Raw genomic sequence first — 27,811 nt, 5'->3', positions numbered from 1 at the left:
TATGGCCTTCTCTAGCAGTGTAGCGATATTCTCTCCATGCTCTCCTCTTCCTTTGCAACATAAATCTTCTTTAATTTGTAATCGTCCTGGGTTCTGATGAACAGTCAATAACCCGAAACATTAACTCTGTTTCTCCCTCCACATATGCTACCTGATTTGTGGAGTTTTTCCACCATCTTCTGTTTTCTTCAGATAATTCATTTGTGTTTTATATATCTCTGGAGTGAAGCTGGTCAGTTGTTTAATATTCTAATCTGTAAATTAACCCACATTTCGACTTTATTTAGAGCAAAAGTTTTTAGGCAGTTCTGAAATAATTCAAACTTTCCTTTGCGTGTTCACATTTTCATGCTGACATTCACATTTGTTATTTGATCAACAAATTACATTAGGTATAAGCATCGGGACAAATAGGTTAAAGAGGGGTAAATTAGATTGTGGAACCATTCTGCATTTTGGGCAGTATTGCAACTGACAAGTATGAAGCTCAAACAGAAGTGGAACATGACTGACACAGCAGTGTCCTAGATTCTGCCATTTGTCAGACATCAATGGGTAAATGCTGCTTCAAAGACATAGATAAAATAATGCGAACAATAGTCCCGACGTCACCAGCAGTGAGAGAACAGTGCATGACTTCCATTAAACTTTCTGTGGGCATTGAAATGTATGAACTACATATGAACCACACTCAATAAGATTAAAGTGTCCTCATTGGTTGACTAAATTGAATAACTCCTGAAAACAGACACAAGGATTTTGATGTGACTGACCCACTGTATATGGAGTTTGTGCGGTCAGCACTCTTTTGCTGCTCTGAGGACTTGATACTTCAGCAGGAGACCAGTTTTTCACAAGTGACGGATGGGATGGTTCAAGCATTCCACAACTGATGTTAACTTGGGAGGAATTAAAAAGTGCATAACAGGGAAATGAATTTTATGGATTTACAATCCTATACTAGGGCTGGAGAGGAGGAGCAATATTTTGCTTCTGCAGGGATCTAAAGGGTTCTTGAGACTACAATGGATTGGTTAGGCCCAGCGGCCATTTGCGCGACCATTGATCCCAGAGAAAAGACATCGGGAAGTGGCAGTTGAGGAGATCAAAGGCAGGGGCCAGACCCTGCAATTAGTGCTGCAAGGTGCTCAATGTCAGTCGTCACTCCTGGAAATCTTGTATCCTATGAATTGGAGGTTTGTCCGTAGTTCAAAGCAGCACAACCTGACCATTCACTCACTGATATCTTCTGTCGCTCGGGATTTATACAAAGCATTTGTATGCTCCCCTACAGCCTTTGCAGGCAGAAATGGTTGCAAGACTGAAACATGTTTCTTCAAGCTAGCACATGACAGTTATTGAATCATGACAGAGGCATGCCGTCGAAATAAATCTGCTACACCAACACATGTCATATCTCATCTTCTGGACAAGTTGGCACTTAATTTCAAGCAGCAGATAACAGGAGAGGTCAGGAATAGAAAATAAAGTGAAGGTATCATTGTTGAGCTGAAGTGAGCAATGGGGCTGAAACCATAATGAATGATGATTACCTCGTACCACTGCCACCACCTTTCCCATATATCATAAACCCATCACGGGTGATGTACCTCTTACTCCCATCACTTGGGTCTTTGTGCCTTTATCCTATCCATTCACCAAGAATAGTAACCGTGTCAAGTAGTGGTACAGAATCAGAAGTAGAGTGAAGATGAAGTTAGGAGGGGAGATCCAGGAGTCATGAGCAAAAAATGCTGGAACTGAGCAGGCCAGGCAGCATCTGTGAAGGGAATGGACAGACAATGTTTTGGGTCAGGATCCTTCTTCAGACTGATTGAAAGAGTAGAAGATAGCTGGAAAAGAGAGCATTAACAGTATTGAGATGGGTACTGCGTGAACATAGGGCTGTGTGTATGGATGGGATGAGATTTGAGAGGGTGAGGGGAATGAAGAAATCATGAAGGTCAATGTCATGGCTGCAGTTGTAGATAGAAAGGGTTGAAAGAGGGTAGAAGGTGGCAGGGGCTATCTGGAAGAAGGGTTTCGGCCCGAAACGTTGCCTATTTCCTTCACTCCATAGATGCTGCCTCACCCGCTGAGTTTCTCCAGCACTTTTGTCTACCTCTAATGCAGCATTTGTTGACCATTGTTTCAACTTCAGAGACATAGAATCATCTAATGTTTGGGTGCTGCAGTGGAAGCTAATAATAATAATAATACATTTTATTTATGGGCGCCTTTCAAGAGTCTCAAGGACACCTTACAAAAATTTAGCAAGTAGAGGAAAAACATGTAAGCGGAATGAAATAAATAGTACAGACATGACTAGTACACAAATTAAAGACAGAATTCAATTCAAAACACAATATGAGGCAATTCAAGCACAGATGAAAAGGGAGGGGGACGTGGGGCTAAGGATAGGCAGAGGTGAAGAGATGGGTCTTGAGGCAGGACTGGAAGATGGTGAGGGACACGGAATTGCGGATCAGTTGGGGGAGGGAGTTCCAGAGCCTGGGAGCTGCCCTGGAGAAGGCTCTGTCCCCAAAACTGCGGAGGTTGGACTTGTGGATGGAGAGGAGACCGGCTGATGTGGATCTGAGGGACCGTGAGGGTTGGTAGGGGGAGAGGAGGTCAGTGAGATATGGGGGGGGGGCCAGATGGTGGAGGGCTTTGTAGGTGAGGACCAGGATTTTGTAGGTGATCCGGTGGGAGATGGGAAGCCAGTGAAGTTGTTTGAGGACTGGAGTGATGTGATGCCAGGATTTGGTGTGGGTGATGAGTCGGGCGGCTGCGTTCTGGACCAGTTGGAGTCGGTTGATGTAGGTGGAGCTGATGCCAAGGAGAAGTGAGTTGCAGTAGTCCAGTCGGGAGGAGATGAAGGCATGGATGAGTCTTTCAGCAGCGGGAGGTGTGAGAGAGGGTCTGATTTTGGCGATGTTGCGGAGGTGAAAGAAGGAGGTTTTAATGACATGGCGGATGTGAGGCTCAAGGGAGAGGGTGGAATCAAAGATCACGCCAAGGTTGCGGGCCTGGGGAGATGGGGAGACAGTGGTGCCGTCGATGGTGAGAGTGGGGTTATTGATTTTGCTGAGTGTGGATTTGGAGCCTATGAGGAGGAATTCTGTTTTATCGCTGTTGAGTTTGAGGAAGTTATGTTGCATCCAGGTTTTTATAGCTGACAAACAGGAGTTGATATGGGAGAGGGGGGGTTGTGAGGGGATTTGGTGCCAAGGTAGATCTGGGTGTCATCGGCGTAACAGTGGAAGTCCAGGTTGAAGTGGCGGAGTATCTGACCAAGGGGGAGGATGTAGATGATGAAGAGGAGGGGGCCGAGTACGGAGCCTTGGGGAACGCCTTGAGTGACTGTGGCTGTAGCAGAGGTGTGGTTATGGAGAGAGATGAAGTGAGATCTGTTGGAAAGGTAGGAACGGAGCCAGCTGAGTGCAGAAGCTAAGGTTTTTGTCTTACAAACTCTGCCCTTTGTCATGCAAACTCGGAGTGTGTAATTATGATTCAGAATTACAGTTTCCAAGGGAACTTGTTGCAAATCAAAATAGCCCAGCAATCTGTAAAGTAAATTAGTTAAAATACTTAAGATGCAACCCCAGGGGGTTGGCAATGAAGGATGAAAGCATTTGTGGTCTCACCATTGCCAACCACCCTTGTTATTGCCTGTCGCAGGCTACCGTGAAGCTTGATAGCCTTCAACCAGCTCTGCCACAACCTCATGTGGTGCAGGATGGGGTGGCACTATGTAGAGAATAATAGGCCTGTCCCACTTAGGTGATTTTTTAGGCGAGTGCAGGAGACTGCGCTCGCCACATGGTCGCCACATGGTCGCCACATATTCGCTGGTGGTCTCTGGTGAGTCTCCTTCATGGTCGCGTGGAGTTCCCGCATTCTGGGAACTATTGGCGGCCTCAGTAATGTCGCCACAAATTTTACAACATGTTGAAAATTTTTCTGCGACCAAAAATTGGTTGCCATGGAGAAATTCGATAATCTTGTAGTCGTAGGTGCAGTTCTAGTGTGCTCGCCATGTAGTTATAGGTAATTGAGGTAATCGTAGGTAGTTTTAGTTAATCGCCTTTGCTGACCTGATATTTTCATTGGCCTATTGGGGGAAAAAAACGTAAGCAGGAGTTTTCAGAACCAAGGATAACCGACCGGTAATGTTAAATGCCCGCCGAACTTCACAGCTGTGTATCTCTGGCTTATTAAAAGTTGTCTAGCTTCTTAAAAGTGTCTCCACTCCTTCTCCCCCCCTCTCCCCCCTCTTCCCCCTCTTTTAAAGGACTTACCATACACTGTGCTAGCCGTCTTAACCTTCCTGTTCATCGCAGTGTGTGTTTGTATCACTTTGGCTTTGCACCGTGTGAATTTCAGACAGTGCTCCCCCCGCTTATCCAGACCGCTGCCTTTGTGATGTGTGTGTGTGTGTCTTCCACTGACAGTCGCCGTTCCAGTTCTCGGTTTTTCAGGCGAGTGCCGGCAACTTGACAGTCGCCAGCAGTCCGCTGAAAAATCGCCTAAGTGGGACAGGCCCATGAGGATAGCAAAGGCACTTGGAAGACCTGTACAAAGGGAATGTTGGCAACTATTGTTTGGTGAACAAAATACAAAGTGTTTTATGTCAAGTGCCTTCAGTGCCTCTGTCCATTCCTTCCACAGATACTGCTTGACCCGCTGAGCTTTCCTGCACTTTGTTGTTTGCTTTGTACTTCCGTGTGTCTATAATGTTTAGTGATGTTTGATCTTTTTATTTATGTTGTGGTGTCTTTTATTTTGGAATGGTGACTGGATGGATGGTGTTATGGTTATTCACAGAAGGAATGAATGGAACTGTTAGTGAATGAGAAAATTGGTGTATTTATTATTTTATATCATCAAATGAATGCCACAGACAACCTAGATGGAAATGTCTATATAAATTAACTTCTCTTTTTTATTCTCCTCTTTCTCTTCCTTCATCACCCCTTTCTTCTCTTACTCTTCAGACACAAAGTGCTACAGTTACTCAGCAGGTCAGGCAGCATCTCTGGAGAACATGGATAAGTGACGTTTCGATTTGAGACCCTTCTTCAGATCCTGAGTTTGAAGAAGGGTCTCGATATGCTACCTATCAATGTTCTACTGAGATACTGCCTGACCTGCTGAGTTACTCTGGCACTTTGAGTCATTTTTGACTTAACCAGCATCTGCAATTCTTTGGGCCTAAGTTTAAAAAAAATCTCTTTTGGCCCATCCTTTTCCTGCTTGACAGTTGTTTATTGTATTGCTGTTTGCAAGGGCTAAATCCCAGAGATGGTAAATTTGTGCAACAGTTGTGCGGGTGGTGAGTGTATGGAATGATATGAATATTTAAGAAGCAATTAGGCAGGTACATGGATAGGACAGGTTTAGAGCGATGTATGGGCCAAATGCAGGCTCGGGACCAGTGTAGATGGGATATGTTGGGCAAGTTGGCCGAGGGGGCTTGTTTCCACACCGTATGACTCTATGACTGTATAAAGAGCAAACACCTGATGTTTGTGTAGGAAAGAACTGCAGATGCTGGTGTAAATCGAAGGTAGACCCAAAATGCTGGAGTAACTCAGCTGGACAGGCAGCATCTCTGGAGAGAAGGAATGGGCGACGTTTCGGGTCGAGACCCTTCTACAGACCTGATGTTTGCTGGACTGAGCCTAGTAGGGATTTTTCTGAGTGGGTGGGTAGTAGAATCAGTGTTTAAATTTTCTATCATCTCCTTATTCACAGGTGTGGCATTTGACATTTGTTTTTTAGCATGTTGTTCATGTGTACATAAATTGTGCTCTTCAATTAGAAGGCATTTGGTCAATGAATGGACCTTGCCCCGCACTGGTTTGTAGTAGTGGGACAACTGCAAATTATCACAGAATGAAGGTATCGCAACTTCTGCCAAGATGTTGATCGTTAGCTTCCATAATGTGCCGTGAACAGTCACACAATAGCTGAATATTTATGGAGTAGATTATTTTAAAAAGTATTCTTTTATAATAATTAAAATCAGATGCAATGAGAGTCTATGTTGACACAATTAAATGTTCAGGGATCTTGGGGTAATTAAAATTTATTATGCTATAAAAGATTCACTTTGATTTGAACTTGGTGTTTTCTGTGGGTTTCATGATTAACTACTAGACAAATATTATCATTGGTTTGATATTCGGTTTCCTCCCACATTCCAAAGACACACAGGTTTGTAGGCTAATATGCTTGGTATAAATGTAAAATTGGTCCTAGTGTGTATAGGATAGTGTTAATATGCGGGGATGGCTGGTGGGCTGAAGGGCTTGTTTCTGCTATGTATCTCTAAACTAAACTAAACTAAACACTACAACATTACTACTTTAGTAATCGCATGAAAGATTTTCTTTCAGAATTGACCTCCTGTATTTGTGTTGTGCACCATCCTTGCATTTGTACCTGTGCTGTTTACTTGGCGATAGCATTCAATGGAAGCAGGTGCACTTAAGCAATCGCATCATATAGTTGTGCAGCACAGAAATTGGTCCTTTGGCTCAACCTGCCCATGTTGACAAGCTAATCTAATCTAATCGCATTAAGCCTGTATTCCTCAGTTCCTTTCCTGTCAAAGTACCTGCCCAAATGTCTTTTTAACATTGTAATTGTATTTGCCTCTACCACTTCCACTGGTAGCTTGTTCCAGCTGAACATCAGTCTCTGTGTGGAAAACCTGCTCCTTTGATCTTCTCTCTCTCCTAAACTGATAGTTTCTGGTTTTAGACTCCCTCACCATAACAAAAATACTCTGACTTGGCTATGCCTCTCATAATTTGATAAACCTCTGTAAAGCCACTCTTTGTCTCCTTTGTTCCAGCGAAAGTGAGTTACTTGAAGATACCGAAAGGCATGAATTGGTAGAATCACTGGGGTAAAGATAAGAACTGGGAATGATCACAGGAATAACAAGCAGAATTTGGGGGATATTATTGGATCAAGTCAAGGAATCTGTGTGTAAAAATCGGCAATGGTGAGAGACCACAGGTGCAAATTGCAGCAATTATAAAAGATGAGTGGAGCGAATGGCAACGTTTGAGCAAATACGTCTTGAGTGAAAGGCTGAAATCAGGGAAGATCACTGGAATAAAAGGCAACAGTGGAAAAAATAACTGAAGTAAAATCCATTTTGGCAGGACAATAGAACAACTGAATATCTTTTAATTATTAAGAGACTGGAAGGTATATTAATTTTAAAAGCGGTGTGCAAAATTTACTGAGAGATATGGTAGCTGTGCGATGCATCAATTCCTCCTAATCCTGGAGTCTGCACTAAATCCAGAAACCCACTCAGATCTCTCCATGGTAGTTATGGAACTTGAATTCAGTTTAAATGAGGGAAAAAAATCCATTAGTAATCATTAGTAATGATGAATATAGAACCACCAGATTGTGGTTAAAAACCTATCCAGTTCACCATTATTTTTAAGAGGAGGGAACTTGCAAACTTTGCTCGGTGTAACCTATCAATATAAACCAAAAATGCTAGAAATGCTCGGCAAATGTCTAATTGAATTCCCTCGGAAGTGACCAAGCATGCCACTTGGTTCAAGGACAATTAGGAATGGGTAGTATATGCTGGCCTTATCATTGATATCCAGATCCCAAAAAAATTAATGAACTGAGAAAAGCAATTAGGAAAGGAAATGCTACATTGTTCTTCATTGCAGGAAAATTAGTCATAAAAGTAATAACATCTTGTAGAAATTAAATAAGATCCTGACAAGACCATAGCCTGAAGAAGGGTCTCGATCTGAAACGTCACCTATTTTCTCCAGAGATGCTGCCTGACCCGCTGTTACTCCAGCATTTTGTGTCTATCCTAATGAGACCAGGCCTAGGTGCCCTATCTAAGAAATTCTATGCTTGTTAACGAGGGCTTGGAACAAATATTTTAACAGACTAGATTATGGGATTGGAGATTCATTTGTGTGAAGAGATTGGTGCTATGATCTCCAGAGTTTGGAAGATCGGATTCTATATTCAGGGGAAAAAAGATCACACTGAAACATACAATGTTCAAATGGATCAAATAAAAGTCAAGTTTATTGTCATATGAACAAGTACGGAGAGGTCCGGGTACAATTAAAATCTTGCTTGACAAAGTAGATGTAAAGATGATATTATATCTCCTTTGGCTGGGTGTCTAGAACCATGGGTTGGCATTCAAGACAGTGATGAGAAGAAACTTATTTATCCAGTGTTAGTGAATCTTTGGAATTCTCTACTCCAGAGGGCAGGAGAGGCTCAGTTAATGAGTATATTTAAGACTGAGATATATTTTTGGATATTAAATGAATGAAGGGATCCTGGCTAGTTAAGAAAAATGGCACTGAGATAAATATATCAGTCTTGATCTTACTTAATGCAAACACAAGACCTAAAAGGTAGCAACTATGAAGATTACATAGATAAGGAGCTCTCTTAAAGGAGCACACAGTAAAAAAAAAAGACTGCAAATTACAAAGGAGTACCATTGCCTCAGAGAATTTTAAAATGGCTACTTGGTAAGACACTTTATTGTATTAATTGGGTTATGATACATCATAATGAAAATAACCCACAGAGACACCATTGCCAAGAGGGCAAGTTGCAGTTTGAAAGCTGTTGGGCAGACAAATGGTGGTCTAAAAATTCCTTAACCCAGCCCATTCTTCAGCAGTAAACTGATAAAAGTTTGGCTATTTCTGAAGTCGAATGGGAATTGTGCTGAAACTGAATTACACCACTCCAGAAATTGGACAGAACACGTCTGGTTGCAAATCAAGCTTGTACTAATGACACTATTTGCTCTTGGGACATGCATGGAATGATATCACTCCTGTGGAATGCTCCATTTGTACATTGCCCAGGAAATAAGGTCATACTGATCTTCAGTGTGCCTGTTGTTTGGTTCTCTCACAATAACTGTGTTTTATTAGCGCTGCTCCCTGAACAGGCCTCAGCCTAGATTGGGAACCCCACCCAGCGGGGAACCCTTATTTACCTTTCTTTCCTCAGCATCCATCTCCTTCCAATCCAGGGTACTGGCTACCTCTGATCCCTGACATTCTGACAGGCCTTGATCTCCCCTCTCCCCCACACCCACTGCAATGGTCTTACAATTATGGCCTCCACATCTGACTGAGTCCTCTGTCTCTAACTCCTCAGCCATTACTTGACTACTGCGTTGACTCCCTGATCTAGCCCTTGACCAAAGTGCTGACTCAATCCCAATCCTCACCTTAACCTCTGATCTGACATTCAGTCAAGGCTTCAATGTGATGCTCAAACTCCACCCGAGTTCCAACTTCTTACAACTAGCCATTTTCCCCATACAATTCTTTTGATCTAAACACAGTCTCATATTTACCTTAGATTTTCCTTTGCCTGTTCCCCAATGGCCTGATCTCCCGGTGACTCAGCACTTCAACTCCCCCTCCCATTCCCAATCTGACCTTTCTGTCCTGGGCCTCCTCCATTGTCAGTGAGGCCCAGTGTAAATTGGAGGAACAGCACCTAACATTTTGCTTGGGTAGTTTACACCCCATCGGTATGAACATTGACTTCTCTAACTTCAGATAGCTCTTGCTTTCTCTCTCCATCCCTTTACCCTTCCCAGTTCTCCCACCAGTCTTACTGTCTTACTACCTTCCATCTTTGTCCCACCACCTCCCCTGATATCAGTCTGAAGAACAGTCTCGACCCGAAACGTCGCCCATTCCTTCTCTCCAGAGATGCTGCCTGACCCGCTGAGTTACTCCAGCATTTTGTGTCTACCCCCAATAGCATAGCATGCACATACAGGGAGATGTGTAAGAGTAATTCATTCATTCACCTGTTGCCTTTTATGCTTGGCACTGCTTCATTTTATAGCAGCCAGTCCATATGAAGTCATTGGTTTGGCATGCAGTAATTATTTTCCATGCGTCCCCGAGATCTAATGAATTTCTGGGTTGCTGGTGTAGTTCAATCACAGATTCCATGGAGCTAAAATGTGCCCTGGATCAAGGAAGGGAAGATTATATTCAAACAGTCTGTGTGAAGAAGAATATAACTGGGCCGTGAGCTAGGTCCTTCATGGTAGGATAGCTCTCCCTACCCCCCCCCCACCCCCCTTCCATCCTTGGCATATTGTGGATTATCTATAAACAGTGTTTATCTGAGCCTGCTAGCTATGAAATTGAGCCCAAAATTGACTTCCAAAGAGAAGGTACAGTGGCGTAGTGATAACTCTACCTAGTGGTAGAGTTGTTGCATTACAGCGCCAGAGACCCGGGTTCACTCTTGACTACAGGTGCTGTCGGTATTGAGTTTGTACGTTCACCCTGTGACAGCATGGGATTTCTCCAGGTGCTATGCTTTCCTCCTAGACTCCAAAGACATACAGGTTTGTATGTTGATTGGGTTTGGTAAAATTGTAAATCGTCCCTAATGTAGGGGATGACCGCTGGTCGGCACAGACTTGGTGGGCAGAAGAGTCTGTTTTCTCCCTGAATCTCACTGTATCACTGTATCTCTAATGTCTAAAGTCTGAGGTCTAAAGAAAAAAAAGGATAATTGCATATATGTCTATTCCCAAATTACTAATTTTATCAGACATTTTTTATTTGATATGGTAGAAGATTTATGGCTTTAAATTAAAAACTCTGAATTTCAAAATATAACTAACACGCTTGGTAACTGAATATAATGGAAGGAATCAGGAAATGTGATAACATTAGAGGTCATCCGAATACTGCAGCCTACTGCAGCCAACCTCTAACATCTGCCCAGTCTGTTGAGCTGGGAACCCTGTTGGGAGGCTGCTGGCAGGAAGTTAAATATTTCCCCAGAAAATAGGCTGGCATCATGAGTGGAACATTTGAGTGTTCCTACTGAATATGTGCAATAATTCTGCCAGAGGAGAAAGTACCAATGTTTACTATCAATGAACAGTAGGTATCAACTTTGAAAAACAAATTGCTGGAGGAACTTAGTGCGTCAGGCAGCATCTGTGGTGGCAAATGGATAGGTCGGGATCCTTCCCACGGGGCTCTTTTCCAGGTTGCTCCGCCGTATTCCAATCTGAGTGAAGAAGGGTCCTGATCAAATTCACACTGACCATTAAGCACCTAATGTTTTAGACTAATCCTACCTTAACACTGAAAACATTGGAGAAAACAGCAACTGGATCCTTGAGCAAAACACAAAGCGCTGGAGTAACTCAGTTGGTCATGCAGCATCTTTGGAGGGGATGGATAGGCTACCTATGGTGGGGCACAGATGCTGCATGAACTGCTGTTACTCCAGCACTCTTGTGTTTTACTGAAATAATTTGGATTTAGATACAACTCAGAAGGCGTAGTACGGAATAAAAGTTGGGTTCAGTCTGTGTAGTGTAATGCAGGAGAATTAAAACATTCTATCTGGTTATATAAATGAACTTCATCAATGTAGACCTGTGCAGTGTTCTAAACAATTGGATTGCATAGATGGTGGACCATCCTGGTGAAATTGGGCTGTTCACGGAAATTTAACTCCATCTTACATTGGCTCCTCGATAGCATGCAAATCAAAAAGCTAACTTGCAGTTCTGCAGCTTAATCATTCTTCGTGAAGCCTGATGACAAACAGGACTGTGTTGTTGCTCCAATACTTTCTTCAAATCATCGCACTGCAATGTTGTGCATCACTTACAACAAACTTCAGTGGGACTCCTCATGCTTCAGGCCGACCCATATGACCACGATCTAGTGCCGCCATGACACTGGGATTCAATGTGAGAAACAGCAGAATTGCACCTCGCCTTCGGCCTAGATCAGACAATCCAGAGATTATGAAGTTGCAAAATGGCATCAGAACATGGCAATGCTGTGCATGCTGTTCCAGAAGCAGGTCCATTCATGTATGATATGATTTGACAGATAGCACGCAGAACGAGTATTTCCCTGTATCTCTGTACACATGACAATAATGTAATTATTGAATCATGAAATTATTGCTGACTGGAAATATATATCCTTGGAATTATGTGACTTTCTCAGAGATGTCAATATATTACTTCACAAATGCAAACTAAGCCTTTAGTAAGTAACCAGTCAACTGAAATTTAATTGAATATAAATAGACCAGCAATATATATCGTTTTCATAATTAAGATAATATCTTTTGGCATCTCCCTTATGGTATGTTTAAAATCTTGCATTACTGTGAAATTTGTGCTTTTTACAATTTACTGGTACCATTATAGACTTATTGAATTAATTTTGAAGGGTGAGATGTGACATCCAACAACAAGAAGGGCCCGACTAATTACACTGAACATCAAAAACATTTTGAAGATGTTATTTAGTAATCTTAAAACATAAATTATAGACTAACTCTTCTATGACTTGCACTGAATATCCATGGAATATTTTGCATGTTAAGTTGCTATCAATGTGATTTCCAGATAGTGTCATACTGTCCACATGGCATCCAGGAGTAATGTGAAAGGGACGGACATCCATACATCTCCTTAACAATCAAACTAAAGAATTATTACTGAGCAGGACAGTCCATGACAAAAATTGATTCATTAAGAATAATTAATTCAATGGCAAATCAGATACAAAGGGTGAAATAAAAAATGGGAAAATAAGATTAGATTGAGAGAGAGACAGAGATATTGCCCACAGCTTTTCAGCTCAGAACTATCGCTAGACTTGATCATTTTACATTGGGCATCGGGCTAGAGAAGAAGAAGCTGGTGTTGCACCGTAAATGGGATAGAATAGTTTGTGGCCCATTTATTTCCTATCCAATATGGGATCTGACTACCCTCCTCCTTTGATACAGCAACCATAAATGAAGGGTAATGGACATGCAAACCCTGCTGAATGGCATTTTGCAAGAACTGCTCAAAATGTCAAGACATTTGGAAGTCAGTACTAGCTTTGTCTTGCGCAAAACTAGCAAGCACATGTGCCCATCTTCGTTTCAAAATTTGTGATCTCAGTCATCATTTACTGAACATTGGTTGAGGTCTTAGCTGTGATTGCACATAGAGAAGCCATCTGACAGTTGACCTGGCATTCAAATTGGCATAAAGCCCAATTGGCATAATGGCTGTGGCTACTAGTGTTCAAATGGACTTTGGGGATGTCATAGCACTCCAGTAATCCTTTCTCCAACAGGTTGAGATGGTGACTGGCGTCCACCTAGGGGAGTGTCTGGGATGATTAATCTGCTGGCCTCTGCCAATTCCACCATTGGCACTCTGCCTGTGCCATTCCTGTTGCCTGACTGCTGACATGTGCAGACTGCTACCTGTTGTGGGGTGGTAGCACTTTGAATCTGAAACATTTTAAGTCTAGAGTTGCTCGAGGTTATCTTCAACAACCACTTCCCACCTACTTCACTGCAAGTGACTAACCTTCTACTCTCTTGGTTGCAGCCAGCTGCATAAGAACAGTAAGACTGGCAAAGGCATAAAAAAGCAGGCACGGAAATCGATGTCAAAACATGGGGGGAACGCAATTTCTTGGCGGCTGCGCGCGCGTTTGCGCACACACTCGAGGTATCGACCGTGGGCCCTATGGCAGGTAACATCGGCAACTGACCTGGTTGGTGACCGACTCCGAACTCCAGCAACAGCATCTTCGTCCGCCCCGAATCGTGGGGCTTCAATCGGCCCGTTCGCGGGTCCTTTCATCGCCCGGCGGGGGCTTCAACATTGTGGGAGAGGACAGCAGCTTCACCCAGTACCCTGAGTATATTCAGGGTACTGGGTGAAGCTGCTGCCCTCTCTCACAATGCCAACTGCAAGGACACAGGTGGAGTATCAAGTGATTCCACGCTTGTTACTCCACCTGTGCCCTTAATACATATTAACTGAGAACATAGTTTTCACACAGCTTCATAAGCAAAATAACTTTGAATGAAAAGATATTTTGAACATTGTGAATTTTTCTGTCAATGGTGTAATTTCCAATCCGCGGGGGTTGCTTCTCCATACTATTCAAATAACTTTCAATAAAAACAGTAATCAGTCCAGCATTTAACTGGAAACACCCAGCAGGTTAGAAGCATCTGTGGAAAGAGAAGCAGAGTTATCGTTGAAGATGCATTGTCAATACACCTCCACAAATTGGAGGAGCAGCTTGGGTAGTTTACACCCAGCGGTATGAATATTGACTTCTCCAATTGCAGATAGTCCTTGCTTTCTCCCTCCTTCCCCTCCCGGCTCTCCCGCAACCTACTGCCTCCGCCTCTTCCTTTCTTTTTCCTGCCCCCACCCTCCCCCACATCAGTCTGAAGAAGGGTCTCGACCTGAAACATCGCCTATTCCTTCGCTCCGTAGATGCTGCCTCACCCGCAGAGTTTCTCCAGCATTTTTGTCTAACTACCATTAATTACCTACCATTAATTAATTTTTAAATTCTTCACTTTTATTAGTTTTGGTTTCGGTTATATCTAACATGTTTTTGGTGACTTTTCATTGGATGAAAGACAGAAAATTTTGTTTGAAGCCTTCATATTTCCCACAATTCAGATGATGATTTCTGTTGTTTCAACATCTGGCTGATCTATGTTCACATACATTACTATTTTTATTGTGTAGTTGAGACTTAAGAAATGCACCCACATTTTATGCACTGCAGCCATTATAATACCCCTTTCCATCTGTTGTACTTTATTGCTCTGTAGATCTACTGCAATTATTTGGTTTAAACGGAAACAGATCTTTGTTATGTGGGTTCAGAGCAGAAACATGCATTTAGGCCTTATCTGAAATTATTTATCTTTTTTCATGGTTGCATGAACACTATTTTCTCACAGTACAATTTCCTTTGAATACGCATCATTTATTTTTGAATATTTATACTTAAGCTTATCTGAGTCAACGGGGCATGATGATGTGTATTGTTTAGTTTTCATATCCAGGCAATGAATATGCTTGGTGTACTTTTCAATATATGTTATAGATTATGCAACTATTGAACATTGCATTTTAAATTCCATCCTTTAGACACTGATTAATTCTTATTTTTATGGTTTTGATGGAATCATTGAATGATACAACACAAAGAGTCATTTGTGTCCAGCCATAATCATTACAGTGCACTTAGCAGAATTTGGGGAAAATTACTTGAATAAAAAGATAGACAAGATTGACTACAACATGTACTAAAACAGCTGCAAGTAAAGTGTCATTTGAGTACTATTTTGCCTATTCTTGTATTTATATTTTCATTTGCCTTGCCTTTTGACATGTTCCTAATTATAATGAAAGCTAAAGCAAAAAATGTATATAATGGTCTAGAAATCCCACTGCAGCCAAAATGGTCAGACACTATGAATTTGAATAGTGCCGATCTCTCCAACTGGAATTGTAGGGCATCACAGCTTTTTGTGGTTGTGAAGGTGCCAACTGGCTCTGAGGCAGGGTCTGGAAGTCAGTGACATGAAGGATGGACACGGGGATGTGGGGTGGCGGGAGGGAGATAAATCCCCTGAGATTTGCACCATAGGTGTAAGCTACTGCCAAAACATGAGAAACTTGCTTCCCTCAGCATGATTTCACGCAGCCCACTAAGTATGTTCTCTTGGTGGTAAAAATTCAATTTTAGGTTACAAATTTAGAAAATTATTATTATATTTTTTATGAGCATCCAACTATCTATCACTGTTGTGATCGCAAGTTACTATTTCTATCTGGAGCAAAAAAGAAGTAGGGCCCTGTGGAGTATTGTTGAGCTGAGGGATCTAGGAGTATAGGTAGAACACAAAGTGCTGGAGTACCTTAGTGGGTCAGGCAGCAAACGGGACGACATGTACAGCCATTTTTTGGGGTAAGGAGCTTTCTTCAGAGTACAAGATTATTGGTACATATTCCCCAAAAGTATTGTCACAGATAGATAGGGCGGTAACGAAGGATTTTGGTACATTGACCATTAATCAGAGCAGTGATTCTTGAAGTTGGGATGTTTTGTTACAGTTGTATGACATTGGTGAGGCCGTATTTGGAGTTTTGTCTCCATGCTATAGGATGGATGTCATTTAGTTGGAAAGAGTGCAGAGAAGAATTACAGGAATCCTAGGGTGAGGTTGGGCAGGCTAGGATTTTATTCCTTGGAATGCAGGATGCTGAGGGTGATCTTAAAGAGGTGTATATGATCATGAGGGGAATAGATAGGGTGAATGCATAGAGTTTTTAACAGGATAGGGGGGTCAAGAATCAGAGGAGATAGGTTTAAGATGAAAGGGGCAAGATATAATAAGAATCTGAGGGGCAACTTTCTCACAAAGAGTGTGATGGGTATATGGAACGAGCTGCAATACGATGTATTGTTTAAGAAGGAACTGCAGATGGTGGAAAAATCGAAGGTAGATAAAAATGCTGGAGAAACTCAGCGGGTGAGGCAGCATCGGATGCTGCCTCACCCTCTGAGTTTCTCCAGCATTTTTATCTACCTGCAATAGGATGTAGTTGAGGCAGTTACTCTAATAGCATAAAAAAATTATCTTAGATAGGTACATGATTAGAAAAGGTTTGGAAGGATATCGGCCAAATGCGGGCAAATGGGACTAGCTTGGGACATCTTAGAGAGATAGATCCTTTATTGTCATTCAGACCTTTCGAAATCTTGGTCAGTGTGAAAGAGTTGGGCCGAAGGCCCTGGTTCCATGCTATTAGAATGCATGGCACTATGACTCTAAGTAGAGGTCTGTCTGGTATAAAATTAAAAACCTGGATCTAATCACACCCTACCCTCACCATCTGAATCTGTTCCAAATCCGAATATCTGATATCAAATACAGGAACGTCCCAAATATTGTTTCTTTGTGCATTTGTGCTGAAAGTACTGACTTTACAAAACCCGCCCAAGCCTAAGTATAAGAAGACATACAGTTTGGCTTAGGGTAGAAAGTCGGGTTCTGCAGAAAAGTTCCTTTTCAAAATAACTCTACTCAACAAGTTGGTATTGCAAAGGAACATGGCAATCAAAGGATTCTGGATGTGTATAACAGCCGAAGAGTGCAATTGGTAATCCCTCACATATTTTGTATGTTTTTTGGCATATTTTCTTCTAAATGTCATTCCATAAAGTAGGTTTGTATGGATTTCTTTGTTTTCTGTAATGCCATGCCTGTTGAGATAGGGGAGGTGATGATATCACAGGATTGGCCACAGCAGATATCCATCTGGGCTGGTTGCGAGGTTAAAATTCATCTTAACCCAGAACTTTTACAGGCAGTGATGACAACTAATTCACAAAGATGAAAAACTGCTGTCTGCTTCAATATTTAATAGATACCAGTGCGGTGAAAAGATAAGTTTAACAAACTTGAGCCATGAATATTATTGATTGTAAAAACGTCGTATCAGGCAAAAGTGACGTTTTTAAGAGGACTATTAAATAGTAGTCTTTGAAAATTAAGATTTTGCAATTTGGCACAGTAATTAAGTATGTACCATTGAGAAAGCTACAAATGCAAAAATTAAGTGCTGAGCACTGACACCTACATTGAAATGATGATCATCATATTTTATGGTCAATTGTTTGATATTTGACATCTTTGATTGCCAAATATAACTCAGGAATTTAATTGGAAATGAAAAACTTTTGTCGTTATCATAGCTCTTAAAGATTATGATGAGTACACAAACATAACTGCATTTCTTTATAGAATATAAGCTAGCTCGTTTAAATGTAATTGGAGATGTTATTAATGTATTTTCTGTTGTGTATTTGGTTGTCAGATGAATTCAAAGACAGTTATGAATTTGGAGCAAGACCGGCCATTCGTTTGCAGTGCTGCAGGTTGTGCCCAGGTGATTATTACTGATTAAATAAATGATAAGCTATCTAAACCGAGAAGTAATGTTTACTTGTGACTAACTGGCAATCATAGTATTGGTAATGCATAAACTAATGACACATATATTCCATTATTGTAAATTATATTTAAGCCATTTGTCAATGTGCATTGTATATCTGTAAAACTGAGAGGCATCAAGGTGCTGCAGGTATCGACTGGCCAATAGATGGTGCTGTAAACATAACAGAGGCTGCTAGCGATTGGCACTGCTGAGGCCTGCTTCCTGGCAGGAGGCTGCAAGCAGAGGAAGGCTGCAACAATTTGTGTGAATCAGGTTTCTAGAAGGACAGCACAACCTCAATGACACTTCGATCAGGAACTGAGAGGTGACCTAGTGCAGTTTTCAGACAGTACAGCAACAATTGATTAAACTATTGGAATAGCTCTTCTGATTTTAAAAGAATTCCATGATAAAGTTTTGATTCACTTTAATGCTCCTCTACAAAATTAAATTCATGGCTTCTCATGGAGTCATAGTCATAGAGCGTAGAAACAAGCCCTTTGGCCTAACTTTCCCTCGCCGACCAACATGCTCCATCTACACTAGTTCCACCTGCCCGCACATGACCCATATCCGTTTACTAACACTCTCCTCTGCCTAGCAGAGCTGGTCCTCACCCTTAAAAACTTCTTCAAATCCAAGGTATAGCTATGGGCACTCGCATGGGTCCCAGCTATGCCTGCCTCTTTGTACGGTACGACGAACAATCACTGTTCCAGGCGTCCACTGGCCCTATCCCCGAACTCTACCTCCGCTACATTGACAACTGCATCAGTGCTACCTCCTGCATCAATGCAGACCTCACTGACTTCATTAACCTCATGATTAATTTTCATCCTGCACTCAAATTCACTTGGACCATCTCCGACATCTCCCTACGGTTTCTAGATCTCACCATCTCCATCACAGGAGACAGACTATTGACTGCCATCTATTACAAACCTAATGACTCTCATGGCTATCTAGACTACACTTCTTCCCACCCTGCTTCCTGTAAAGACTCTATCTCCTACTCCCAATTCCTCTGTCTACGCCACATCTGCGTCCAGGATGAGGTTTTTCATACCAGGTCATCGGAGATGTCCTCATTCTTAAAGGGAAGGGGGGTTCCCCTGTTCCATTATAGATGCTCTCACTAGGGTCTCCTCAATATCCCGCAGCTCCATTCTTGCTCCCCCTGCCCCCATTCGTAACAAGGACAGAGTCCCCCATGTCCTCACCTTCCACCCATCAGCCGTCACATACAGCATATAATCCTCTGACATTTTCGCCATCTCCAACGGGATCCCACTACTGAGCACATCTTCCCATCTCCACCCCTTTCTGCTTTCTGCAGAGACCGTTCTCTCCACAACTGCCAGGCCAACTCATCCATTCCCACCCAAACCACCCCCTCCCCAGGTACTTTCCCCTGCAACCGCAGGAGATGCTACACCTGTCCCTTTACCTCCCCCCTCCACTCCTTCCAAGGACCCCGACAGTCTTTTCAGGTGAGGTAGAGGTTCATTTGCACCTCCTCCAATCTCATCTACTGTATCCACTGTTCCAGGTGTCAACTCCTGCACATCGACGAGATCAAGCAAAGGCTCGGCAATTGTTTTGCTGAACACCTCCGCTCAGTCCACCTTAACCTACCTGATCTCCCAGTTGCTCAGCACTTTAACTCTCCCTCCCATTCCCAATCTGACCTTTCTGTCCTCTGCCTCATCTATTGTCAGAGTGAGGCCCAGCGCAAATTGGAGGAACAGCACCTCATATTTTGCTTGGGTAGCTTACACCCCAGCGGTATGAACATTGACTGCTCTAACTTCAAGTAGCTCTTGCTTTTCCTCACTCTCCATCCCCTCCCCTTCCCATTTCTCCCACCAGTCTTACTGTCTCGGACATTCCCCTGACATCAGTCTGAAGAAGGGTCTCGGCCTGAAACGTCACCCATTCTTTCCCTCCAGAGATGCTGCCTGTCCCGCTGAGTTACATTTACATTAGTTATATTTTGTGTCTGCCCATATCCATCTAACCCTATCCAAATGTCTCTTAAAAATTATGATAGTATCAGCCTTAACTACTTGGTCTGGCAGTCCCTTCCATATAACCACCACGCTTTGTGTAAAAAAGTTCCTATTCAATCTTTCCCCGCCTTCTCTTCTCCAGAACGCTCCACTATTACCCACTGCATACTCCCTCAATCCCCAAAGTTCCACGTGTACCCTCCTGAAACTTTGTTTGGAAGTTAGCAAGCAGATGGCTTGTGTCTTCTTCCCATCTTATCAAAAGAGAATTGAAGTCAAGGACTTTAAGTAGCTTGAACTTCAGACGAGTGAGTCAATTCACCACTAAAGCTGCACAGTTTCCATTCTTTCCTTAAATCTATCCCAGGTTAAAGTTCACCTCAGTTTCCTACATTTGTGTACCTGATCAGTTTATCTTCTGCCTCTATTCTACTTCATACGACCATGGTGTTTTATCATGATTTTCTCTGGTGTGATCCATTGCGGAGTCCGTGATGTTAATGTTCACAGCTCCATGTTCTGTCAGTGTGGAAAATCTATCCACATGCCTGTTTTCCTTTCTGAGACTTCCACATATTCATCTAAAACATTTTTTTTTTCAAATTCTGCTTAACTTTCTGTGTTTCAATTGTAGTGTCCAACAAGGTACCTGAGACATAACAACACAAATTCCTCCAACCTCTTAATGATGTTACTTAATTTATTTCAACTAACATGGGGACCAGCAAGGGAATACTGGAGAAAAGTGTACAATAATTATCTTTCTATCATGACCTTGGAATGATGAAACATTTTGGAATGAGGCCTGATTATGCTTTATGTTGTCCAGCAGATCTGGAAACGAATGCCAAAACTAAGATTTTGGCCATAAATGTTTGGATGAGTCAGAATCCATTGAACTGAATAAAGTGGAGGCAAGAACCACACCAGAGTATAGAGCCAGGGTGAGGGTGAGTGGGGACTTCCAATGAGAAGTCACTCTCGCATCAGAGGTGGAGGCAAGGGTCTGCTTGGTCAGACCTGTATTGCAAAAGCGTCATGGTTAATGGCCAACAGCTTGTTCATGGTGAACTTTGCGGAGTATTTACAAATTTAAGTGTTTCAGCAAGAGATGCAAAAGGGATTGGGGTAATAAGACAGAAAGGGATGGGTTAGCATGTTATTTAAAAAAATAGAAATGCAAGAATGTGGGTATAGATAGGAAGACAATCATTTATTGTCCATTCATAATTGCCCTTAAGAAAGCTATAATAAGCACTTTCTTAAGCGTTCCTACATAGCATTACTCCCAACCTGCTGTTAATTAGGGAGTTCCAGGATTTAATTCTGATGTGCAATAGAAGTTTTGAATTTGGAGAACGCTATCAAAGAAGCCTTCTTATGTTTCTTCAATGCATTTTTTATTTGAATGCAACACTACGCCAAGGTGTTGCAAGGTGATTCTATGAGGTACCAAAATGACAATAGTGGATCAATGATGGAAGGAGTGAGCATTGGGTTAGGTTGAGTTTGACTGAAGTAGATTATGTGTTATTTGGTGGTGTAGAACCTCCTGATTATTGATGAGTTGATTTCATCCAGAAAAGTAGAGAATATTCTATTATTGCCTTGATTGTAGAATGTGCCTTAGGACTGACTAACTTTGAATTCATAGCAACATTTTTGTCTTAGTGTCAGAGAGTCATAGAGTAATTATGCTATAAATGCCTAAACATGTAGTCCCACTTCTCTGTGCCTGGCCCTTATCTCTCCAAACCTTTCACATCATGTACCTGTCATCGTTTAAATGTCATAATTGTAACTACCTCTACCATTTTTCAGACTTATTCAAGGGAAAATACTGCGGTTATTTGGCTTATCTATGCCCCTCATAATTTTATAAACTTGTATAAGGTCACACTTCAGTCTCCTACACTCCAGAGAACAATGACTCGGCCTATCCATCTTCTCCTCACAACTCAAACCTTCTAGACTCAGTAACATCCTCATAAATCTTTTTGCACCCCTGTCCAGTTTAATGACATCCTTCCTTTAGCAGGGTGACCAGAACTGTACACAGTACTGCAAATGTGGCCTCACCGACATCTTGTACAGCTGTAACATAAGGTTCCAACCATGTAGTCAATACAAGGACTGATGAAGGCAAACATACCAAACACATTCAACACCCAGCCCATTTGTGTTGCTACTTTCATGGACCTATGTAGTTGCATCCCTAGGTCTCTCAGGTCTGCAATGCTCCCCAGGCACTATCATTTACTGGATGTCCTGCATTTGTTTTTACCAAAATGCAACACCTAGTATTTATCTGAATTATATTCCAACAGTCCTAGCAAAATTGAACTTATGGACATGAATGAAGTCACTGTCAGTCAGGGAGAATTCTCTCCTTTGCCTGAAGTCATGCTCACCTGGTAGAAAACTGCTCAAAGCTCAACTTGGCTCTGCACTTTAGTAAAGCAGTGATTCAAGGCTACAATCAACTGCCTACAGCTTCCCTTTATTGGAAGCTCAACATTGGGGATATTTGCTCATATGTTTGCATATCCTGTCTTTCAGAATTCAGGAGGTGAATAACAGGGTCATGCAAGAGGACATGACTTGCGAGCATATGAATTAGGAGCAAGAGTAAGCAACTTTGCTATTATAGTCAGGCAGGTAAACCTGTGCTGAACTAGAACAGAGATAGATGCGCCTGGTTCTAGTGTACAAGTCCAGTGTGGTTGGCTGCTTGTTCCTATCATGTGAACAAACTCAGTTGGTTGAAGTGTGGTTCTTTAATGTTGAGGGTTTAGGTGTGATTAAAATAAATCTGTCACTTGGCACTTCTGGCTGAAGGTGTCACAAATGCCTGTTTCACCTAAGCAGTGGTGGGGGGGTTCTTGAATTTAGACAATGAAGAAACAATGGCAACTATAAAGACAGAATAGCACATGTCTCATTCTTATTCATACACATGTGTGTGTCTTATATACACAAATGTATCCCATTTGCATGCTGTCCTTATCCATCTTGGTGGCAGAGGTCACAGATTTGGGAGATGTTGTTCGAGTGAGTAGTGTGGGTGCATGTCTGCATATTGGAGATGGTACACAGTGTGGTCGCTGCGAGCTGATGATGAGGGAATGAATGTTCAGGGTGGAGCATGGGGTGCCATTCAAATGGATTCCTTTATCCTTGATGCTGCTGAAGTTTGTGAGATTTGTTGGAACTGCCCTCATTCAGGCAAAATATTCTACTTTTAAATAAAATTATGCACTTTTTCAACTATATGCTGAGTTAGATTACGGTGCTCCCATATTCTTCTTTAGTTTTCAGGTTTGCATATGATGTGTTGATGAAGACATTTTAGGTAGAAATGCATAATATTTTGAAATGCTTACAGAAAAAGCAGAGTGCAAAGCAAACTGCATGAGAGTGTTTTGATTTCCCTTGTCTGCAGGGACGACGGATTGATACTGTGAGTTGATGATGTGGTATGACTGCTTGTAGGCCAGTTGGTGGCGATTTTGTAAATGCTTATTCTTGCCTTTAAAATTTGCCACAAAATCTGGTGGACAGAATTGTGCCATTCACTGATTTATGCCCTGGATATTATAATGCAGTGCATACTTTTTGAAGGATAGCCCTGTTTGTTAACATAGTATACCAGGCTGCAATGAAGACAGACTTCTTAATAGCTTTCACTCAAAATAGTCATTTCAATTGAAACTTGACGAAATGCATTCAGCCCTCTTCAGGGTACTTTTTTTACTAATTAGTTGAGGAATTGTAGCTCAGATAAACCTTGTGAATAAGGAGTCATGGATGATTGCAGATGCTGGAAATTTGAGTAAAAGAAAAACTGCTGGAGGAACTCAGCAGGTCAGGTGGCATCTATGGATTCATGTCGGCAGCTTTCTTCAGACTCAGACCTTGTGAATAATGCATGCTCAGACTCCGCTGCATACTTAGATAAATCATATCATGGTGTCATGGAGTCATAGAGTTATTCAGTGTTGAAACAAAACCTTCAGCCCAACTTATCCACACCGATCAACATGTCCCATCTACACTACTCTTACCTGCCTGCATTTGGCCCATATCCCTCTTAACTTATCCTATCTATGTATCGAAATGTTTCTTTAATGTGGCGATAGCACCTGCCTCAACTACCTTCTCTGCAACTCGTTCCATATATAGCCTTCGTGTTAAATAATTATCCTCCAGGTTCACATTAAATCTTTCCCCCCCCCTCACCTTAAACCTCTGTCCTCTAGTTCTCGATTCTCCTACTTTGTGTAAGAGACTCTGTGCGTCTACCTGATCTATTCCTCTCATTATTTTGTACTCCTTTCCCTCATTCTCCTGCGCTCCAAGGAACAGAGTCCTAGCCTGCTCAACCTCTCCCTGTAGCCCAGGCCCTCGGGTCCAGGCAACATCCTCGTAAATCTTCTCTGCATACTTTCCAGTTTCACAACATCTTTCCTGCAACATGGTAATGGAGGCACATCCAGTCCTACAAAGTACCAGGGGAGTTTTATGGGTGAGGACCATCTGCCTGCATATTATGCAACAGCTGCAATAAGATGTTTAAAGCCCAAAGGGGGTATTGTGCAATGAAGGAATGGAGAGTCACATAATTACATTTTTTAATAAGTTGATAATTTATCTAGTGTACATTAAAATCCCAGGCTGAGCCCAAAAAATGCAAGTTTGGCCAGCCTATTTAAGCACATCTCTGCTGAACATAAGCTAGCGTCCTCAGAATTCCTGGGTTAAGAGTTCATCTGAAATAAGGAATTTAATGAAAGTACATGGAACACCAAGCATCAGTTGTTACACAATAGACAGCCACATGGTCCACTCTCATGAAACTCTCCTGGAAACCTTGCCACAGGCTGGATAATGACACATCCCCAGACCAGTCTACTTGGTGGCATATTGAAAATAAGAACAGAATACCAGGAAAAGATACAAAGTGCCGGAGTAACTCATTGGGTTGGTCAGCATCCTTGGGGACATGGATAGGTGACAGGTCGGGTTGTTTTTTTGTCTTCGGACTCAGACTTCACAATGTCGCATCCTTGGTTTCTCTGGCAAGAGTTCACTTACTTTTGCAATTACTTTTAGACAATTCTCTGATGATTCCTGTTAAAAGTATGAAATAAATATCCCATTTTTTTTGCGATGTAAAACATGTGTCAGTAGACTCTAAATTCATAAAGGAAAAGAATGGTAAGAATTGACACCAGTTCACTGCCCTATAATTTTGTTGAATCATTTTGGGAAGATATGTGAGACAGATGTGCAGAAAAAAAATGCCAAAATGATTCCAGGGATGAATGGCTTTAGTTACAAGGATAGACTGGAGGAACTGATTCTGTTTGCTTTGGATCTGAAGAGGACACTAGGGGATATGATAGCAATGTTTTCTTTAAATAATTTCCAACTTTCTGGCTAAAAATCACGATCACCTTCATGTTGATGCCTTTTCTCATAGCAAGACAGGCAGTTCAGCATTCACCCTTTGGATAAGGCCAAGCTGCTTCCAGAGACATGTCAGATGCTGGAAACTTGGGCAAATAGGCTAGAGACACTCAGGTTGGGGTGAATGTTATTGGCATTACCGTGATCAAATCGTATGCTTTGTGTTATATCTGCAGATGACCCAAATAAGCAATCGATCAGGTTCTGCCTGGTTGCCAAAGAGAGTACTGTTAAAATATGTGCGAAAATGATAGCAGAGATAATATAAAAATGATGCAAAGTGCTGGAGTAACCCAGCGGGTCAGGCTGCATGTCTGGAGAACATAGATAGGCGATGTTTCAGGTCGGGACCCCTCTTCAGACATCCTTGTGTCTGCAGACATAATATACTGGACAGTAACTAGTACAATTCGAATTTATGATAAATCAATAGTAATACTTAGGATTACAAAGAGGATGTATTGCATGAACATTTTGTTAAAGGGGCAGAGATATAACACGACACATAAAGATTTTTTGTCACAAGGAAGAGAGAAAGGAGGCTCGAGGAGGCTCTTCTGGTGCATGGGCCTCATAATATCAGGTATTACTGCATACATTTACTTTTCAAAGACATGTTGATTTACTCTGAAATGTTGTGCAAATTATAGAAATTGCTTGCAATTTTGGGGTGATGACTGTTAAAGTTAGATCAACTGGCAAATGCCAACAATTTGATATTTCTAATAGATCAGTTTCTATCTTATTTTGAAAAATTATTAGTCGGAAACTATTTTTTTACAATTCTATTAAAATTAACTGCCTGGATTGTTCTTAACGCTTGGTTAGCACCAATATATAAACACATTTTGTTTGTCTGACAGAGGTTTCCAACGGAGGACCACCTCATGATTCACAGCCATAAACATGAAATGACTTTGAAGTTTCCAGCGATAAAAACAGACAATATTTTATCAGGTTAGTGAATATTACCTGACAATTAGAATCACAGAATGTTTAAATGGGGAGAGCTGTTTTGATCCTAAATGTTTATTACAATCTTTGCACATGACTACTCTGATAAACTACTCTAATATGTACTTGAATTAGTATAATGATAACATTTGCACCCGGATACATTTAGTAATATTTTGTAATTATAATCATAATTATAAAATATAATCAAAAGCATCACAATGCAACTGTCCGTACAAAATCGATTTCAAGTCAGGAGCTCACTCACTTGCGGCAGTATATCCATCCTCTGTTCCGCTCTTTTAGCAACAATACTTATGTAGTTGGTCCATTTGACCTTCCGATCGATGGTGATGCTCAGGAGTCTTCAGAAGACATTTCAAGGTTAGGTAGTTAGACTCTCTTTAGTTGGAGATGCCAAGAGATTTTGTGCCACCAATGTTACTTCCCGCTTATCTTTTGACCATATCAGGCTGCATGCAGGCCTGGGCTGCATCATTTACTGATGGGTTGCGAATGGAATGGAACGTTTTGCAATCATCTCCAAGCATTTCCAATTCTGGTGTTTTGATGAGTGGAAAGCTATTGGTGAAACAGCTGAATATGATGCGTTTGGACAGTAGTTCTCATAGAACTGTATTCCACACAAGGCATCTAATCACACACTCAGCCCTTGCAATCAACTGAAGTGCAACCAGCTACAAAAACAGTAGAAGAAAGAAGGCTGGAACTTTGGCAGTCCATTTTAGCATGGCTTACATTAAGGCCAAGACTGAGAGGCTGGGGCAAGCCTGAGATGCTAGTGCCTCATCTTGCCCACCGACAACGAGGGGCTCTGCCCACACATAGCGGCAAGGACTGAGCTACAAGGATAAACCTGAGACTGGCAGCTCCTCTCAAGGCAAGGGTGAGTGACAGGGAGAAGGCTGAGATCGCCACGCCTCTTCCTTTGAGACCGGGACTGAACTGCCGGGACAAGCTCGGGATTGCCAATGTACCGCACATATGCCCTGATGACGAGGAACAGTGACCCCATGTGGTGCTGGACTTTCTTGTCACTGTAAATAAAACATATTACGTGAGCTCACCCTAATTCTGCGCCGAGAGAATTTCAATACTATGGACCAGTCTTAATTGTTGGCATTTTCCCTTCCTGAGGGTAAGCATGATTAAGATATTGGTGCATTCATAAATCTTGAACTAGGTTATCACCAAATGCACATTGACACAGACCACCGTTGTCCAGTAGTGGAGTATACATTTTGGTATTTCTCCACAACTTAAGAAGAGGATCCACTTGTATAACTTGCACCAGGTCCTCAAGGGTTGCTTTAGTGCTTATAAATGTTTTAGGTTTTATTTAAATATCGATGTTTGTACTACAATGCATGTTGCCCTGGGATGGAAGAATAGTGTGGAAAGATGCTACAGAAATTAGAAAATATGTATACTTTAATTTATACTTTGGCGTGATATTTCCATGAAGGATCTTGAGATGTTTGTTGATTTT

At 41.8% G+C, this 27,811-nt stretch overlaps 1 protein-coding gene across 4 annotated transcripts in view; it reads left to right on the top strand.

The window, feature by feature from the left end:
* Window positions 1-27,811, top strand: part of creb5 (cAMP responsive element binding protein 5) — a 300,756-nt gene that overhangs the window by 23,795 nt on the left and 249,150 nt on the right. For 3 of the 4 annotated variants that reach the window (XR_004416368.1, XM_033047442.1, XM_033047444.1), the window contains 2 exons: window positions 17,750-17,821; window positions 26,211-26,304. Coding sequence is in view for 3 of the 4 variants with exons in the window: in XM_033047442.1 (XP_032903333.1) it covers window positions 17,750-17,821; window positions 26,211-26,304 (166 nt within the window). In the remaining variant the exon portion in view is untranslated. The remainder of the gene's footprint in view (window positions 1-17,749; window positions 17,822-26,210; window positions 26,305-27,811) is intronic. The other variant, XM_033047445.1, reaches the window with a different exon arrangement.

Source organism: Amblyraja radiata, chromosome 2 (assembly GCF_010909765.2).
Source record: "Amblyraja radiata isolate CabotCenter1 chromosome 2, sAmbRad1.1.pri, whole genome shotgun sequence".
Taxonomy (NCBI): Eukaryota; Metazoa; Chordata; class Chondrichthyes; order Rajiformes; family Rajidae; genus Amblyraja; species Amblyraja radiata.
Note: the sequence above shows the minus strand (reverse complement) of the source record. Positions and strands in the feature narration are given on the sequence as shown.